At 37.2% G+C, this 18,807-nt stretch overlaps 1 protein-coding gene across 1 annotated transcript in view; it reads right to left on the bottom strand.

Moving 5' to 3' along the window:
• Positions 1 to 18,807, bottom strand: part of LOC134390134 (contactin-4) — a 353,707-nt gene that overhangs the window by 146,676 nt on the left and 188,224 nt on the right. Inside the window, exons 8-9 of the mRNA XM_063113414.1 lie at positions 6,383 to 6,519; positions 4,648 to 4,777 (exon numbers count right to left, since the gene is read on the bottom strand). Coding sequence (XP_062969484.1) covers positions 4,648 to 4,777; positions 6,383 to 6,519 — 267 coding nt within the window. The remainder of the gene's footprint in view (positions 1 to 4,647; positions 4,778 to 6,382; positions 6,520 to 18,807) is intronic.

The following is an 18,807-nucleotide window of genomic DNA, read 5'->3' as shown; positions in this document are numbered from 1 at the left end:
CCCCATCACCAATATGATAATCTAAGTGGACACAAATACTAAACATTAGTAGAAATATTACATTGGAAAAGTTCTTATTGATTTTTTACCAGTAAAATATCTAACATATAGTTATCATTACTTTTAGTTATTTATAGAAGATTCAAGTTTCCCCGTGATTACGAGATTCTATTCCCTCCAATCCCAATATACCTTCATGAGTGGGAGGGGGGGATGGAATGATGGTTATCACCAGGAAATTGTGCAGCTCCCACAGATGCCCATGGGAGTCCCCACACAAGCGAACATCATCCACAATGCAGGTTAATACAGGAGAAAATGTCTGAGGACAGTTACTTTGGTAAATAATAAACTACCAATTGTAATAGGTTGGTCACAGACAAGGATGTTTCTATTTGATGTACTCATAACCAGACCGACTCATATACTGACCTCAAGGTGAAAGTCTCTCTACAGCACCTGCCCATCCAGTGAGTAAATCACCCAGCACCTATTTTAATTATTTACCAGTTTCAATCCATTAAGTATAGATATCTTACATACACATTAAATACCCAGAAAGAACACGTAAAACAAGACCCAGGGAAAAGCCTATTAAATATGTGTTTCCATCTGTTATTCATGATGTTAGGGCTACTACCTAGCATTAAAGGGAATCTCCTCTACTGCACTGGGGGTTCCTGAAATTTGATCAACAGCTGGAACCAACATATTTTTTCCTTCCTTATTCAGAAGTATCTTGTTTCCATTTTGTTGTGTTTTGTTTTGTTTAATCCAACCTCATCATGCTTCTAACACAGGTAATAACAAGTCAGTTATTAAAGTGCCAAACTATTACTGTTTTATAAGGAACAAAATGACATGTGGAATACATGCACATTATAGCTAACTCAAGTTAACCAGTACTAATTTATGTGTTTTTTAAATAGTCAGATGTCTTCTCTTTCATTCACTTAAGAGGGATTCTAGGGATTTACCCACTCAACACTTAACTGTCCTTTAATTCACTTGGAATATATAGAGCTTTTAGAAGGAAAAATGGGATATTAGAGAGGGGACTTCTAAGCTTGTCATTCAAGAATCTCTAAAATTAGTTCTTAATTAATTTCCCATCTTTGTTTTTCAAGTTTAAACTTTTCCTATACATGCATGATATATTTGAATCAAAAATGTTATGTATTTATTGTTTTATGTTTTCAATTGACAAAATCCTATGTATTTATTGTATACAACACGATGTTTTGAAGTATATATATGTTGTAGAATGACTAAATCTAGCTAATTAACAATAGCATTACCTCACATAGTTACCATTTTTGTGGAGAGAACAGTTAATATTCACTGTCAGCATACGTTTTTTTTCAAGACTACAATATATTATTAACTAGAGTTACCATGTTGTACAATAGATCTCTTGAACTTATTCCTCCTGTATAACTGAAATTTTGTATCCTCTGATCAACATATCCCAACCTCTTCCCCAACCCCTGCCAACTGCCCAGCTCCTGGAACCACCATGAGATCAACTTTTTCAGATTCCACATATGAGATCATGTGGCATTTATCTTTCTGTGCCTGCCTTATTCCACTTAACATAATGTGCTCCAGGTTCATACACGTTGTTGCAAACGACAGAATTTCCTTCTCTTACGGCTGAATAGTATTCCATTGTGTATTTATGGCACATTTTCTTTATCCATCCATCCACTGATGATCAAAATTTCGGAAAAATGTTCAGGATTCTATGTGTGCAGAAAACTATCCTAGGCATTTCGTAACTTTGAGCCTTTGTTCAGGCTTTCACTCTGATATGAAATATTCTTCGTTTTCTTCACTGCCTGTCGAAATATAAATTGTTCAAGGCTCGGTTGACCAGCCTAGCCCATTAGCCAAACTTCCTATCTTGAATTTCTGCAAATCTTACTATTTTTACCACTGTTTGGTCTATATTATTTTATGACATGTCTTTGCTATTTTCATGTTAAACATGGTTAGAATCAAGGCAGTTAAATAACTTCTCTGGCATTTTCATCTTGTCTCCACTGCTCTAGTGCTAAGGTCTGAATGTCTGTACTGCTCCCTCCCACCCCATTATATGTTGAAATCCTAACCCACAAAGTGATGGAATTAGGAGGTGGGACTTTAGGGAGGCGATCAAGTCATGATGGTGAAGCCCTCATGAATGGGTTAGTATCCTTATAAAAGAGACCCCAGAAAGATCCTGGTCCCTTCTGCCCTGTGAGGACACAGCAAGTCTACAGCCTGGAAGACAGTCCTCACCAGACCCTGACATGTCAGCACCCTGGTCTCAGACTTCCGGGCCCTCAGAACTGTGACAAATAATGTTTGTTGTGTATAAGCCGCCCAGTCTATGGAGTATTGTTATAGCAGCCCAAACGAAGATATCTTGCATGCTGACCTGAGGGGACTTAAGAAAAGACTCAAATCAAGAATTCATTTGGAATTAGGCAGTTCCAGTTGGAAATTATTTGAAATAAACCTAAATGTAAAAGTTGGAGCAGTGATTCCCAACTTATAGGCTTTGAACCACAGTTAGGGAGGGGGAATAGGGATGACTACGCAAAGAGTAGTTTAAGCTGTTACATTACACGCTCGTGTGTGTGTGTGTGTGTCTGTGTGTGTCTGTGTGTGTGTGTGTGTACTGTTATCTTCAGTTGTGGGCAGGTACACTAAATAAAAATAATTTTAATAGCTTTTCTTACTTCATTGTAGTCATTTGTTACTATAAAATTTCCTTATTTTGACAAAAGGATCTATAACATCTTCTACAATTATACAGGAGTGCCCAGATTTGTAAATTGGTAAACACTCACCTAGAGAGTTTTGGGACAATCTGACTCATTTTGTTAGGTCATGCCTCCTCACTTTTAGCTGTTCTTCCAATGAGTTGACATACAACTGAATTGAGAATACACTTCTTTTAGAGGAAAATGCCTAAGCAATCTACCATGGTGAATTGTACTCCAAAAGAGTCAGTTCCAAGTACCAATAATCAGAGCAAATCTGGGCAGGGTGGAACCATAGTACTTATCCTGGAGAAGGTTGTGATTACTGTTCCCAACATCTATAGGGTGAGATGTATGTGTTAATACACTTACATGTTAATCCTATCCAGGAGCTTATTCCCACTTATTCTAGGAGCACAGAACCTTTCCCAGGACTCTTTGAAATCTCACAGTGTTTGATGGGATGTTGGTCCAAACTAAAGAACTTGGTCAAAAAAGCAGTTGTGGAAGCTTTTCCTTCCTTTTCACTTTGCACAGGATAGCAATACATTCCACTTGAAGCATCCACTTATATATGCAAAATCTACATGCTAGGTGCCAATGAGTGCTTTTTAGAGGGAACATCAGGACTCTGAAACTGCACAAATTACGAGGGCATGTGAATCAGCTTCCTCTGTGTGCTGTTTTTTTCTTATTCAAAATCCTTTTATTGTGCTTGCAACAAGGAGAACTATTGCTTGATCCTTTAAAATAGGAGGCAGTGCTACAATTATTTATATTTGTTTTGGTGTTTTTAGTTTTTATCATTTCCTCTTCTCTTATAGTAATAAACAAATTCAAGGCTTTTCTATGGGACACATGCAAGTTGATAGCTGAACTTTTTTTTAATGTCCACAGATTCATCAATACACTGAACTTGAGCCTTCAATTATTTATTTACTTAACTCATTAATCCATTTTATGAAATGATCTCTCAACTCCATTCATTTAACACACTCATTCGTTCTTACATTCATTCAATATTTACTGAAGCATGCTATGTGCTTCAATTCTGTATCAAAACCTGAGGATAAAATGATAAGTTCAACCAAATATGGTCCTTGACATCATGGGGAAGTTAATGTGCAGTGGGATGAAAAGACAGAAAGATCATGTAAATAAATGTAAAATGTAACTATGGCATCTGTCTAAAAGGAGAGGTAAAAGACATTATAAAAGTCTAATAGGAAGAGTTTACCCAGGCTCAGGGCCAGACAGGACTTTCTGAGGAAGCAACAATGGAGCTGGGAGATGCAGAATGAGAAGGAATTACTGAAAGGAAGAGGAGAAGGAAAAGCATTCCGGGTAAAAGAAGCAGTACATGCCAGTGGCCTGTGGACGAGGGGAGGATGGTGAATATGCAGAACAGAAAGGTCAGTGTGGCTGAAGAGGAGGGAGAGAGTGGCAGGTGGTGAAAGATGTAGCTGGAGGATAGACCACGCATGGTCTGGAAAATCCAGATGCAGAAGAACAAGGTTCACTCTGCCAGCTGTTTGAATAAGCCTTTCCAAACCTCGTCAGCTCTTACTCCCTCCAATCTGAAATTTGTACCAAATCAGAATGATAGCAGCAGACTCCAGAGCATTTGCTCAATTTAGAAGTGTGGTCAATAGAGGAGTAGAAATGAGTGCCAACGTATCTGTGTTACCCATTGTAAGCATCAGAAGAGGCTGACTTAGAAAGTGGTCTCTTCTTATTGCTTGAAGACTACATTACTTGTTTCTTGAGCAATATCTTCAGCTTAAAGATTTCTTTACTCTTTTTCTTAGACTGAACATTTATGCTTGGCAAATCACGTTAGTTTAGTGATTTAAAGAGTTTTTGTTTGCTTGTTTTTTTCCTTTCCAGTATAAAGACTCACCTATAACACTAAGCTCTGCGCTGGAAAAGATAACTCCGTGTTTATTCTCTGCCACACACTGATACATGCCAGCATCTGAGAGGTTTACTATTGTTATGTTGAGTGTTCCTTGCTCGATTTGAATTCTATCCTGTGGAAGAAAAGAGGAACATAAAACAATGACCTTCTACAACTGAGACCTTAAGGCAATTTTGCTACATGTTATATCAAGGGGGCTTAATGGGAAGAAAATAGTCATTATATAAGCAATTTATATAACATGATCTATTTATCCACCAACTAAATTTGTGGCAGGTCAGATGCTAAATGCAACAACTGGTACATAAGTTGGTAAATGGAATTTAAATTGTAGAATTCTCCTGAGTTCTCATTGATTTAGTAATGAAGACAGATTAATATCTCCTCTAAACAGATGAACTTGAAGTTTAAAATGCTTTTTTACTCTAAGGCTTTGTGCTAACTGGAGGTGGTGAGGGGGATGGAAATACAGCAAATTTACTGTGTATTTAAAACACTCAAATTATAAGCAGGCAAAACTTTGAAGGTTAATAGCATTGTAATCTTGGATGAAGCAGAGGCAAATATTTAATATTGGTTGAGGTTCACTAAATAAATGTAGATATTAATAATTTAATGTTCCCTTACTTTATTGCTGTTGATGGTGTGATTTAAGCTTAGAAGCATCTGCTGGTAGCTGAATCGGAAGGAAGTAAAGTTAGTGTATGGCACAAAAGACCTTTCTCATTTGTCACCCTGAGGATATACAACTGTGTATCAATTTTCACAAGTATCAGAAAGGATCTCCTACTCTCCAGAGGACCTGCCACTTTTAAAAATAAAATACATAAAGAAGTACATACTGATTTTCTGTTTGCCTCAGGGTTGCAGTTTAGGTGGGTGGACACTGTATTAGTATTTGAACAAATCTAGAAATCTGTGTTCCCTTACCTTAAACAAAGGGAGGGAAATGCCAATTACTTTGGTACCTACACTCTAGCAATTTCTTTGAGTTTGGCTTTTATAATTGAGAGAATCACGGACCAGCAGGAGCCCTTCCAGTGAATGGAGGATATGTAATAGACAGGGGCTGGGTCAGTCCCCTTTCTCTTCCTGTTGCACAAATTTATGTCTGCACCATTGCTCAGAGCAGGCACTCTTCCCCGGCTGGCCTCCTGAGGAAGAAATCCAAGCATGAAAAACTGGCTTTCAACTTGGGGTGTGGGGAAAAATGTCAAACTTCAGTTAACATCTGAAGTTCAGTAGAAAAACAGAATAAGGAAAATCAAATTGGACATAATTATTCCTTATTCTAAGGGCCTCCTCATCTGATTCATTCAGAAAACTTTGTCGGAGTGTTATTCCATCTAGATGGACATTCCTGTATCTTATCAATATCCCGTTTCTTGCAGTAGATCTTGGGATGTACCTTCTGTTGTATCTTAGCTAAATTATATGTTCCAGACCTTCTGCATAACTTTCCCATTGCAAAGCCACAGATGTTCATCTGTGAAGATCAAAGATCTAGTATAGAAACTTAACTGAACAAAGCTGGAGAACTGGACCTATGCATACTTTATACTTATGAACTTCATTCATTTTCACTTGTTCCACTATTATTGTCATTTAGTTGCATATTATTTTGGAAACAACTCACCATTTTCCTGTTTCCATAGAAATGAGGCCACATTCAACATCACAGTCAATACTAAGACACAATTACCATCAATTTGCTTACCTGAGTTAACAGGGGTTCACCATTTTTTAGCCACCTGTATGTAGGCTTGGGCCTTCCACTTGCTTTACATTCCCAAAAGACATTTTCTTCCATGGCTATGTGGATATCATTTATTTTTTGAATCCAATTAGGTTGAGCTACAGCAGTTCAAAAAGCAGGGAAATGACATCCATTCAGTATATGCTCAATCTACGTATTTTTATCATTTGCAATCAATGGGAAAAGTAGGCTTACAATAAAAATCTTTTTTCAGATGTTACACAAATAACAAGGCTGGGTAGAAGTTCAGAGGAGTTTCTATACCCTATTCTGAACACCCTATTTTTACGGTCCATATTGTTGGTCTTTTAATCACTAAAGGAAAAATATATAAAATTGCGATAATCCTTATGACAAAATTACCTGTCCTTTTCCCTTAAGTACATACAGTATTATTCATTTTTTCCTTTTAGTACGGGAACTCTCCCACCACCACTACCTTCCTACTTTTAGCTGGGCTCGTGGATTCCCAGCTGCACATGACATTTCCCAGATTCTTTTGCAGTGAGAGGTAATCATGCGACTGAGCTCATGCCAATTGTATATGTGTGAAAGTGCTGAGATCAGCTTCCAGGTTATTTATGTAAAGATTCTTGCCACAGACTCTTCTTGTCCTAGACTCTTCTTGCCCCTTCACACTGACTGCAAAACAGTGACAAGTGAAACAGCCTTGGCTCAGAGATGGATGGAAAGTAGCATGGAAATGCTGACCTGCCAGCTTTGGACCTTGAATTGAAACAGGATAGGGCTAGGCCTGTGAACCAAACTGACTCCATTTCCCCTGCAGAGGACATTTTGTGGCTTTTCCACTCCTCAGTCATGAAACCCTGAGGGTGCAGGATTACCCCATCACCCTGATAAAAGTGACTGAAAGAAACCATTTAGGTGTAACTGCCCTGGATAAAATAAACTGAGATAAGAAAAGAAGAGATATTTACCAAGTTGTAAAACCCCGTCCCCAAGGCTTCTTAAAATATAACTGTTAGCTTTGTTTAAAACCTATCATTATGTACCTATTCTTTCTTTCCCCATAATTGTAAAGAGTAAGTTACAGATTAAGCTGAAGCCCGTTTAGGAGTTACATGCAAGATTCTCCTGGAACTAAACTCCCCTGTGACGACCATAGAAATACCAGAAATCGTCAAAACAAGATGCTGACGTCAATTGAGGAACTGTTTACCTTTGAAAAAACCCTTTCCCAACTTCCCCCAGGAAGCTAGCCCAGTCTCCTGCACTCACACAAAGCTTCAAGGTGACTGCTACAATGACCCTCCTGGGGTGGTGGTAATGGGCAACACCACCATCACGGACCTACTGAGCAGATGCAATGACCAAAGTCCTAACTGAACATGCACCCATGCTGCAACCAGGAAGAAAAGAATGGATTACCTCCAGAGACACAGTATGGTGACACTGGCCCTCACCCTTTGCCCTGTAAAGGACCCTGAACAGCTGCTCTTGGGGAGCTAGCTTCCTTATAGCAACCTCCCTCATGCATAAGCTCTCTTCTCTTTAAATAAAGTGTTGCTTGCTTTCCTGCTGGGTGCATTGTTCATTTCTATGACTTTGAGACTCAAGAACCTGGTCTGGTAAGAGAATGACTTTTGAGGCAATGCAGCCCCAGATCCACCTACCTATTTTTTGAGAGATAATGTAAGAGAGAAATAAACTTCCTATTGTATATTGGGGTCTCCTTTGTTAGATTACCTTAGCTTGTTCCTAACTAATACATGCTACTCTTATATGTTGTATAGAACACCTTCATGACTCTTTTCTTCCTCAAGACTATGATTGTTGTTATTATTGATTGTCTCTATATTGATAAAATGTGAACCACATGAGTATGGCCCTAGAACCCTAAATGTTTGAGTGAGTCCTGATTTTTACCAAGCCTTCTTAGGAAATTAAGTCCTGCCCACAGTCTAACACAAGAATTCAAAGCAGCACTAAATCACCTCACATTGCCCACTGCCATAAATCACTCCCACCACCCAAATTATACAACATTTCTTGTGCATTTCTTAACAATTGAAGTCATGTTTTCTTTCATGGAAAAGCAAAATATTCTAGCCCCAAAATGTATTTCTTTGACATATTTCAAGATGGCTAATTCAGAAAGACTGGGGGGAAAAAAAACTGGCTAGAGGGCTGCTTCTTGTGGAAGGAAACTTACATGTGTAAATGCAAACAGCCAGGCTTTCTCTGAGCACTGCCCTTCCTTTGGCTACTATCTATTCTTTCTGAGGGCACCTGTGAGATCACTTAAAGTATTTTCATTTGCACACATCTGTGTGCAAATGAAAATACTTAATTTTAACTTCTGATCTCCTTGTTTCACCTATGAAAACACCTCCTCCAGAATGCCAGAGATCTCAGGCCACTGTTCTGGAGCTTGTACCTCCCGCTACATTCTCTTTCTTATGAACACTAGTATATAACCCGCTGTACCTCTATTGGAATTTGAGACACTTGGGACATTTGGAACATTACTCTTTGTGATTCTCTTGTGCTTTGCCTTCTCCCAACATGTTAAATAATAAAATCTGTTATGCTTTTTCTTCATATTGATCTAAATTTGTCATTAATTTTTATTAATGAATCTTTAAGGGTGAAGAAGTTTTCCTTTGGCCCCTACACTTTCCTCATTTTCAGTGGATATAAAGACAATATTAATTCCATGTTCCATAAAAAGTCTTCACAAATATCATATCTTACCTGAAGCACAATTTAATGTTGTTAGCTATAATGGTAAATATGTTTAGGTAGAAGACCTTTAGCCCAAAGTCATGTAGAAGATTACCACAGCTATCACTCTGGCATGTTATCTGCTCACAGGGCATTTCTACAGGGTAATGCCTACCAAGGTAAACCTAATAATCAGAGCTGATATCAGTATTAATTAGAAGATGCTACTCAATATTCTTACCATGGCTTTTAGCTGACTTGACCTCAGTATCTTTATTCAGTGAGGCTTCAAATCATCCATAATTTAATTCAAAAGGAAATCGCTAGTGTTAAGGCTAAGCTGTATATCTTACCTTCTCATTAATAAACAAAACTAGAAAAGCACTCTACAAGTCAATTAACCAGCAGAGGTCTCTAGGTCCTGGAATAAATGTTGCTTTCTTCTTTATTCCATCTATAAGCAATTTCATGTTTTCCAAAGAGCAAAGCACAATTTCATAAATCCTCTACTGATGGGGATGATGCATTGCCGCATATGAGGGGAGGCCAAAAGGGTCAACTTCAAAAAAAAAATTATAACATCAACAACATTAACTTAAGTGAAGGGTTATAACCCACATCATTGAAAGAGCTTCAAGTCTACCGCTGTTCTGTATCTTCCTTCTGTTAATGCAAAGGACGCTCAAAAGGTTCACTGCTTGGAGAATTCGATGTGTAACACTGATATAGGTAATGGCAGTTGTGTGCCTGATTTCACACTCAACCTGCTGAATATTTACCTCCTACAGAGTTCATGAAAACAAGAAAAGACACAGAAATCTGCTTGGAATATTAACAACTATGCCAAATTTTGAAAGAGTGAGGAAAAAAATGGAAGGGCAAACATAACTTATGAAGCAATGTCAAGTTGAAGTTCAAAAAAGAAACATCAAAACCACATGCAAAGACAAGGATTTCAATGTCACAGATTTCCTGTAACACTTGGGCTTTCTTTCAAAAATATATAAAGCTGGAAGCAAAACTTTGCAATCTCACAAAAGGAGGTGGGGCAGAGAAGGGAAGGACTTGAGAGAATTTTGAAAAGACCTTGCAAAGTTCTAATTAAACATTTTTGAGGGCTCATTCTGCCTCTTCCAACAGGGTTATAGAGGTCAAGGTGCTCTACAATAATGCTCAGTGATAGCTATTTGTGCTGGCCATGGTGAAATCAACAACGAATTCGGTGTTTGTGAATCATTAGGCACTTCATCTGTTTTTAAAGTAAAATTAATTCATAGAAGCCAAATTTGAAATGATATAAACATATTCCTCTTCAAGTGAATGTCCGGACATGGGCTCATGGAAATTAGAAATGGAATATCATATTACATAAATGGCAAAGAGTGAGACAGTCTTTATTTTAACATGCCAATTGAAGATCTACAGGGCAAAAGCCCACATAGTGAAGGTTTTCACTTCTACTCAGATTGGATGAATCATATATAAGTGGGGGAGTTTTTCATACTGGAATAAATAAAGTCCTATGCTTGATGGAAATGGTTCTTTTATCTCCACATTTTGGGGGGTCATTTAGCTCAAAGTCTTTAGATTTTAAGTATTCCAGTTGAGTATATTATAGAAAATATCATTTCTCCCACTCTTTTTTTGATAATGCCTCTGGTTACACGGTATTTATCACTTAATATTGAGGTTCAACTACATTTTACAATTCTATGTTTAAATACTAGCTCAGAGGAAGGCTTGAACAGGTGGGTTTAGTACTAGTTTTTCAGGAGGCAATTCAAAAAAAAATTTTTTTTTTTTTGGTAATACAGTTAGCCTTCCTCTGCATCCTCAGATTCAACCAAACACTGATTGAAAATATTCTTAAAAAAATAAAATAAAATAAAAATAACAGTACAACAATCAAAATAATACAAATTTAAAAACAATACAGTATAACAACTAATTACACAGCATTTTCATAGTAGTAGGTATTACAAGTAATCTAGAGATGATTTAAAGTATATGGGAGGATGTACTTAGGTTAAATGCAAATATTCCTTGATTTCAGATAAGGGACTTGAGCATCCCTGGATTTTTGTATCTTGGGGGGAGGCGGGTCCTGGGACCAATACCCCATGTATACTGAGAGATGACTGTATATGTAGATCCCACAGATTAAAAATAGTCACAATTTAAAACAGAATCACCTATTTGGCCTTTCATGTCTTTTCAGCGCTTGAAACAAAAGAATCCCTTCTCTAAGGACAACCTAAGTCTGTTTTAATGCTACAAATTCAAACATAAAGTTAAATGGTTGTGCTGGGATTTGACCCTGTGACACTATTAGTCTCTTGGATAGATGAACAATCTTTTCATTTCAATCTTTTGTTCAATAACTGCCATAAATTACCTAAATCAATGCTTGTGTATTCCAGCCACTGGAATCGGGTGAGCATCTTATCCAATAGTAATTTATAATGCAGGCAGATATAATTTGAGTATATAATTTGAACAGAGTGGGTCAAACAATTCTCAGAGCTATCTGGCTCTGCAGTTTTCCAAAAACAGAAATTCCTAACAGAAAGAAATGCTAACCTGGGCTTTAAACATTAGAAATTTAAAAATCTAAAAGAAAGGACATAATGTAAAAAACTTTGAAATTACTATTACAAAGAGGACCTGTAGACATTCACAATTCTTTCTGATTGCTTACACAGTCTTAAAGAAGATGAATCATCTCCAGGGAATGCAGAGGTTTGGCTAACATTGCTTAAGAATCTTATTGGTAGTGGGCTTTACGATACTAAAGATAATTACTTGGCTCTAGTTTACCACTTATATATAGATGTGTCCCAAGTCTTTATTTCCAGCCTGGGATTCTTATACTGTTGATAGAACCATCAAGATATTCTCAACTTACCTCAAGTCTAATGTTCCCAGTGTTGGCACTACAACTACTCGTATCCCAACATTACCATAGAGAGTCCTCCAGTTTATTATTACAGTCTTCTTTTAAACCCCTGACTTCCAATTTGCAGAAACCACTGAAAGGAAGGATCAGCTTTACAAAAGTACTTATGCTGCACTCTCTAGTAGGGTCCAACTCTGGTCTTTGCGCAGCCCTGATCATCTCCACTCCTCTAACTTCAAGCTCTCATCCATTCCCCACACAACACCAATCACCATCCTCACAGGGGTTTTCAAACTCAATGCCACAAAGCCTGGAGGGTTCTTGGAAGGTACCCCTTTCAACTACAGCAGCCATGCTTTGTTTTAAATATTGAGGGTTCCTTGTAATATTTCATTAAAAAAAAGGAACTTGATAATTATACATACACACACTTTGAAAAATACTATGCTGATACAATATCTTGTCTTATAAGAAGAGCTCTGGATTTGGAGCCTGAAAATTAAAAAAGCCTAAGTTTTCTCCTTTGAATTGAGGGAAGGTTGGACTTGATGATATCTAAAGTTCCTCTGGCTTTAATATGTGAAGGTTTTAGCCTTTAGATTGCCTCTTGAGCCAATTGGATTCACGGTTCTGGTTTTTCTGTTAATTTGTGCTTCATTCAGACACTCCTATTTATGGTTCCTTCATCTCTATATAATTTACAACTTCTGTATCTGGCAGTGGCAGAGGAGATGCCATCAGGCTAAACCTCTTACAGATAACAATGATAAACTCTGGACAAAATATAAAAAACGACCACGTGAAGATGTACTATAAGGCAACCAAAAGCAGGTATATTTCTGTTAATAGGTATTCATCAATAAATAAAACAAATACAATTGCAGGAAATAATCTGTGTATGAGATAATGGGTAAGATTTGTGAATGTGCTTTGCACACTGCACGTCTTACACAAATTAAGAAAACATTACTATTATTTCATATCTTTAGGCTAAATAAAGTCCTCTGCCATCTGGTCTCGCTTAGTTCTCTCACTTTCTCTCCAACTATGCCCAGTGAACCCATAGCCTGTCAAGTAAAGGTCTTTGTTCTTGACTCCAATAAGGCAGTTACTGCCTTTGTATCTGTTTGTACCTCTGTGTATTTTTGGAATGTTCTCCTTCTCTTCATTCCCTAACTAGCTTTTTCCTCTGTGGTGCCACCTCCTCCACAAAGCCTTCCTCTGCCAACTGCAATCCTTCTGAACTTGTACAGCTCATCTGGCACAAACAGCATAACAGTTTTGTGCCATCAACTTGTACTGTTTCTTTACGTTTTGGTTTCACTTGTTTCTTGTTAACCAGTTTCTAAAAAAGTGCACATTTTCTCTTTTCTTCTCAGAGGTGCTGTAGCCAATAGAGAACTTTATAAATGAGTCATGAAATTTAAAAAAAAAATTGTAAATCTGCAATGTATTTATTTTTGAAAAGGCCTTTAGACAGATTGGCTCTGCCCAGTTATACACAGATTAACGAAGCTGTGACTCTAGCCTAACATGAATTAATTTCTTCACATTTTTCTTTTTAATCCTCAACTCAGCCTCTACCTAGTGTTTCTCTGAATCTGTTCTTACTGGACTGAGTTCATCCCCTCTTCTTTCTGCTATCCACCTTGAGTCCCAAACACAATGAATCATGGATGCTAATTATTTATGGAATATCTTATCAGTATCACTTATGTACATCATTTTTAAACCTCATAACAATTTGCAAGTTAAGTGGAAATACCCCTATTTTATAGAAGAGGCCCAAGGACATTAGGTCCGGATTCAGAAAGTGACTCAATTAAGACTGGCACACAGGCCTGCTTGGCTCTAACATCCATTCTCTATCCAGAGGCTCCCCAAATATGCCTAACCCTACTACCCATAGCAGAGGGAGTATTCTTTTACACCAACAGTTTTCAAAGTGTGGTCTAAGTCTTGGGGACTATGAGTCCCCAAGTCCCCATCAGGGAGTCCATGAGATCCTCCCTTTCCAATTACTCATCTGTGAGAACAGATTTTCTTCATATACTTCAACCAAAACAACATAACATGACAGACTGAATACAGAGACACATATGAGAATCCAGTTTTCTTCTACTAATACAAATATTAAATATACTTGTAAAAACATAAACAATACCACTCTTCTTACTAAATTTTTTTTTTTACATGAAAAAATATAGTTGGCTTTCTTTTCTTTTCTTCTTCTTCTTTTTTTTTTTTTTTGGTGACTGGCCGGTATGGTGATCTGAACCAGTGACCATGGTGTTATAAGGCTGCACTCTAACCAACTGGGCTAACTGGCCAGCTCAGTTTTCCTAAAATATTTATGTTAACATGCACTGGTTATATTTTTGTCATTTTAAAATAAATCAAGTACTAAATTAGTTTCTCAGTTTTAATTTATAATATGGTGTGTATGGGTAGATATAACCCACATAAATGGAAACTCTTTGGGGTGTTTGATAATTTTTTTCAGGGTAAAAGGGAGCTCTGAAACCAAAGTTCGCAAACTTCTGTATTAAACAAGCTTTCAGATAAACTAATTCACTTATGCAAAACTTGCTACAAGCAAATTTAAACAATATTCCTTGATGGATAAACAATGTAACAGCTACATTTTGCCTTCTGTGGCAATATAGAGTGAGAGACTTGAATTGCATTTCAATATATTGTCCTTGACATGACTCTTTCTTTCACGGCTTAAAGTTTCTCATGGGGTGAAGACCTTGTGTCCCCACTCATGTACTACTTTCCGCTATCTATTTACACCATTTTCTCAGTGTGCACACTGTGAAAAATTGCAGCAGCACACTTTATTGTAACTAGCACATGAAAGAAAGAAACAAAGATTGTTGACTTTATCTTAAGTGACACTCTGAAGAATTGAGGGTCTCCATATCAGTTCTGTGTAGCACAATTAAGCAGACTACTGCTCTACTGTGCAATTACCTTATCTGCTGTGTTCAGTTTTTGGTTGCTCTGTCCTTTAAGCCACTTTGCAGGGCTGAATATTATCTAGTGATCACATATACATAGCACATCCATGGGGAATTAGTGTGCTGTGCTGCAAAATGCTTCTGTATTCACTTATTGATGACCTTAGAGATACTCAAACACCGTTTGCAGTGTCATCAAGCTTACCGTTTTGCCTTTAGAGCCAAAGGAATGTAGCATACAAGGTCTAAGCATAAAGCCTTATGTGTAATTTGAAGAACAAGAAACAAAAGAGCTCTTTTGGACTCAATAATCAGGTGACCAATTTGGAAAATAGAAAGTAAAAAAGTCAATTGTTCATCCAGATGTTTTCATTTGTGACACTGGTTGTAGACAATATATAAATAAAAGTATCTCCTTATCTATTTTATAAAAATGTTGCATTGGCAGGAAAAGTAATTCATGCAGTATAGCAAAAAGAGCAGTTCTAGTAATATCTCTGATCCCACTCACTGTATAACTTAGAGTAAGTTATTTTATGTCTCTGGGCCTTATTTTCTTTGTTTATAAAAATCAAAGGATTGGCCCCAATTGTTCCTTCCAGCTCAAGCATCACTGGATTCTGTGAAATACAGCCTTGTTCACTGCCCACTTATCATATTCCCTATTTCCTAATGATGAAGATGGTCTTACTCTTATAACACCTGTTACATATAGAGATTTGAAATTATATAAAAGGTATCAAATATCAGGTTCTTTTAGCCCACATTTCATTTTTGTGAATGATGACTGTAATTCTACCATCTATTTGTGCAAAAAGAAAGTGACTATAGAGACATAATGAAGTGGAAAGATGAGTAATTATCAAGTGAATTAAATCCATTTATACTTCTCTTTCCTTTCTTCAATGATAATTGCCTTAGCACTCTCATTCTACTTTGTCTATGCGGACTGGCTACAATGGCTGATGTATCAGCCAACTTTTCACCTTCTAGAATAATAGGAATACCTTCTCTTGCATGTCATTTATTCCTCAGCTTCACCATACCACTTGAAACAGCCTAAGCACAGAGCAATGGTTCTTGCAATGTGGTCCCCAGACAAGCAGCATCAGCATTACCAGAGAACTTAAAAGAAATGTAAATTTTGGAGTCCTACCCAGACCCACCAAATCAAAACCTTTGTGGGTATGGCCCAATATACTGTATTTTAAGAAGACTTTCAAGTTATTCTGATGTATACTGAAGTTTCAGAACCTCTAGCATAGCATTTGGAATGCAGTTCTGCTTTCTACTATGTAAACTTAAATCAGTTACTTTAATCTTTTTGGGAATCCATTTCCTTATCTATAAACTGGATAGTTGTAGCAATGAAATAAGAATGTCCTATTGGCTCTCATGCCAAAATACATTCAAGTCACTCAACTTCTTTTCCTCCCTTGAGTCCTAGCCACCAACCTCTTTCATCTTGATATTAGCAGTGACCTCCCAAGTGGTTGTCCTGCTTTTGCTCTAGATTCCAAATCATCTGTTATTCACCACAAAGCAACCAGAGTGATTTTTTAAAAGCATGAATCAAATTGAGTCACTCTTCTGTGTGAAATCCTCCAACGGATTCCTATTATACTCAGAATAAAACCCAAACTCTGTGCCTGGCTTACAAGGTATTGCATAGTCTGTCACCTTCCTCTGTTGCAAACCTTTTGCCGCCTCGCTCACTATGATTTAGTTGCGCTGGCTTCCCTGCTGCATTTCAAACATGTCAAGTAGTCTTCTGCCTCAGGGCCTTTGTACTTACTCTCTGCCTGGAATGCACTTCCCCGTGAAAGGCTTGCTGGTATTCATCCTTCAGGTTCCGCTTAGAGGACAAATTTCAGACAGGTCTTTCCTGACTACCTTATCTTATGAAGTCTCTTCCTTACTCTCAGTTACTTTCTATCACATCAACCTAATTATTTTCTTCACAACTCTTAACACAATATAAAATGTTCTAGTTCATTTATTTGTTCAGTAGTATATTCTCTGTTATCTTCCAGTAAAATATCAAGTTCTTCAGAGCAGGTATTTTGTCTTGCATCCTTAGTGCCTAACAGTGCCTGCCACATGGTAGGCAATGAAAAACTAAGGTATTAAAGTCACTCTGGAAAACTTCTACTTTTAGTAACAAAGATCCATAGCATTTTACCTCTGAAAACAGATCGATTTTTAGGAAGTTTTTCACACTAAAAAATGATTAAATGAACAGATTACAACCGGACCACACTGGCCAAGAATAAGTAATGGCAAAAATAAATCAGGAAGATGGGAAAGGGTAAAACTGTTCAATGTCTGAACTTGTTTCAGTTCCTCACACATAGTAAATACAAGTAGCACCTGTTAATCCAACGACATGGCCACAGTGGGGACACACTGACTGTGAGTGGGGTTCCATCACTTCAACACAGGGAGCAATGGAATCACACCCAGCAGGTTCTTTGGAAGAAGATTAAGTGGTTTTAGTGCAAGAAGGAAAAAAAATTGCCATTTTGTCAAGCCAGAATAGGAGTTAGCACACTCATGGTTGTTAAAGTGAAGAGTGGAGGAATGAAATGCAACAACTTGGAACCAAAAAAAAAAGAAAGAAAGAAAAAGAAGAAGCAGGTTTCTAAGCTAAAACCCATGGTTTATAATCCCTGAGTGCAGCATGCCTTAATTCTGTAAGAAATTGTCAACAAAGACAGAATGCTCATGGATAAATGACTCGGGCTACTTTCTCCCCTTTTGTGATCTACACAGTGATTTTAATTGTAATAATTCATTTGAATGAAATATCTAGGTCACCGAATATTAAGAACATAGTATTGGGAAAACCCAGACCAAAAAAAATTAGAGGAAAAAAATATCAGCCAAGCACTTAGTATAATTAAGCTCTCCTGTGACAATGAAAAAATTAATTTCTATGTCATTGATATGCAAGTTGAGGAAAAAGAAAAGAATAAACACAGATGCCATAGCCAAGAGCTACAATAGTCAACTAATTTGACAAGTTTCTAACTCCAAGGGTGATTGACAACTGAAGTAAAGCTGAGTTATCTTTAGAAAGCAGGCAAATTTCATCTTGCTCTCTTCCACATGCATGGCTGCGGATAACTCCACTTAAAAGGGAAACACTGCTAGAACCTGATTTTCATCTCTATGGCAGGATCCTTGAAAAAAACATTTTACTGAACAAGGCTGGGGGCCAGTGACCAAGTTGACTCTCTGAAACAATAACTCTGGACTACTCTATTTACCTCCAACCCATTAGAAAGCACTCTGCTGACCCCTGGTAACAGAAAATTTCATACTTTTTTAACATAATGAAAGCAGGTATTTCATATAAAATTTTAAAATTGAAAATGACTTTATTCAATTAGCTAAGCAGCTCAAATTAACATTTAAGAAAAACCACCATTGAATCGAAACATCTACTCAACTAATAAAAAAGAGAAAACACTAGCCAATTCCCAGTATATTTTCAGGTTGTCCCCACCTGACATTTAAGAAATAATTATTACACTGGTGAGAAAAATGAATACTAAACAGTTAAAAATATACAGCAATTGCATCTCACTTTATATATCCGTAACCTTCAGTCTTATGTTTTTCCAATTGGTTAACTGTGGTATCTTTTGTTTTTCAACCAAATAAGATATCAACTACCACATTTAAGAAAGAGCAAAGATCAAATACCAAGTCTGTCATTTGGCATGAGTATGGTCAGTCCTTTATTATTCTTAAAGAAAAGATGAGCGATTAAACATAAGTGCAGCTTTATTCAAACAACTGTCACCCAGCTCATCATTGAAGTACTTTCTAGAACTTTC

This window comes from Cynocephalus volans, chromosome 11 (genome assembly GCF_027409185.1).
Source record: "Cynocephalus volans isolate mCynVol1 chromosome 11, mCynVol1.pri, whole genome shotgun sequence".
NCBI lineage: Eukaryota > Metazoa > Chordata > Mammalia > Dermoptera > Cynocephalidae > Cynocephalus > Cynocephalus volans.
The sequence above is the reverse complement of the archived record's forward strand: the minus strand, read 5'-3'. Positions and strand labels throughout refer to the sequence as shown.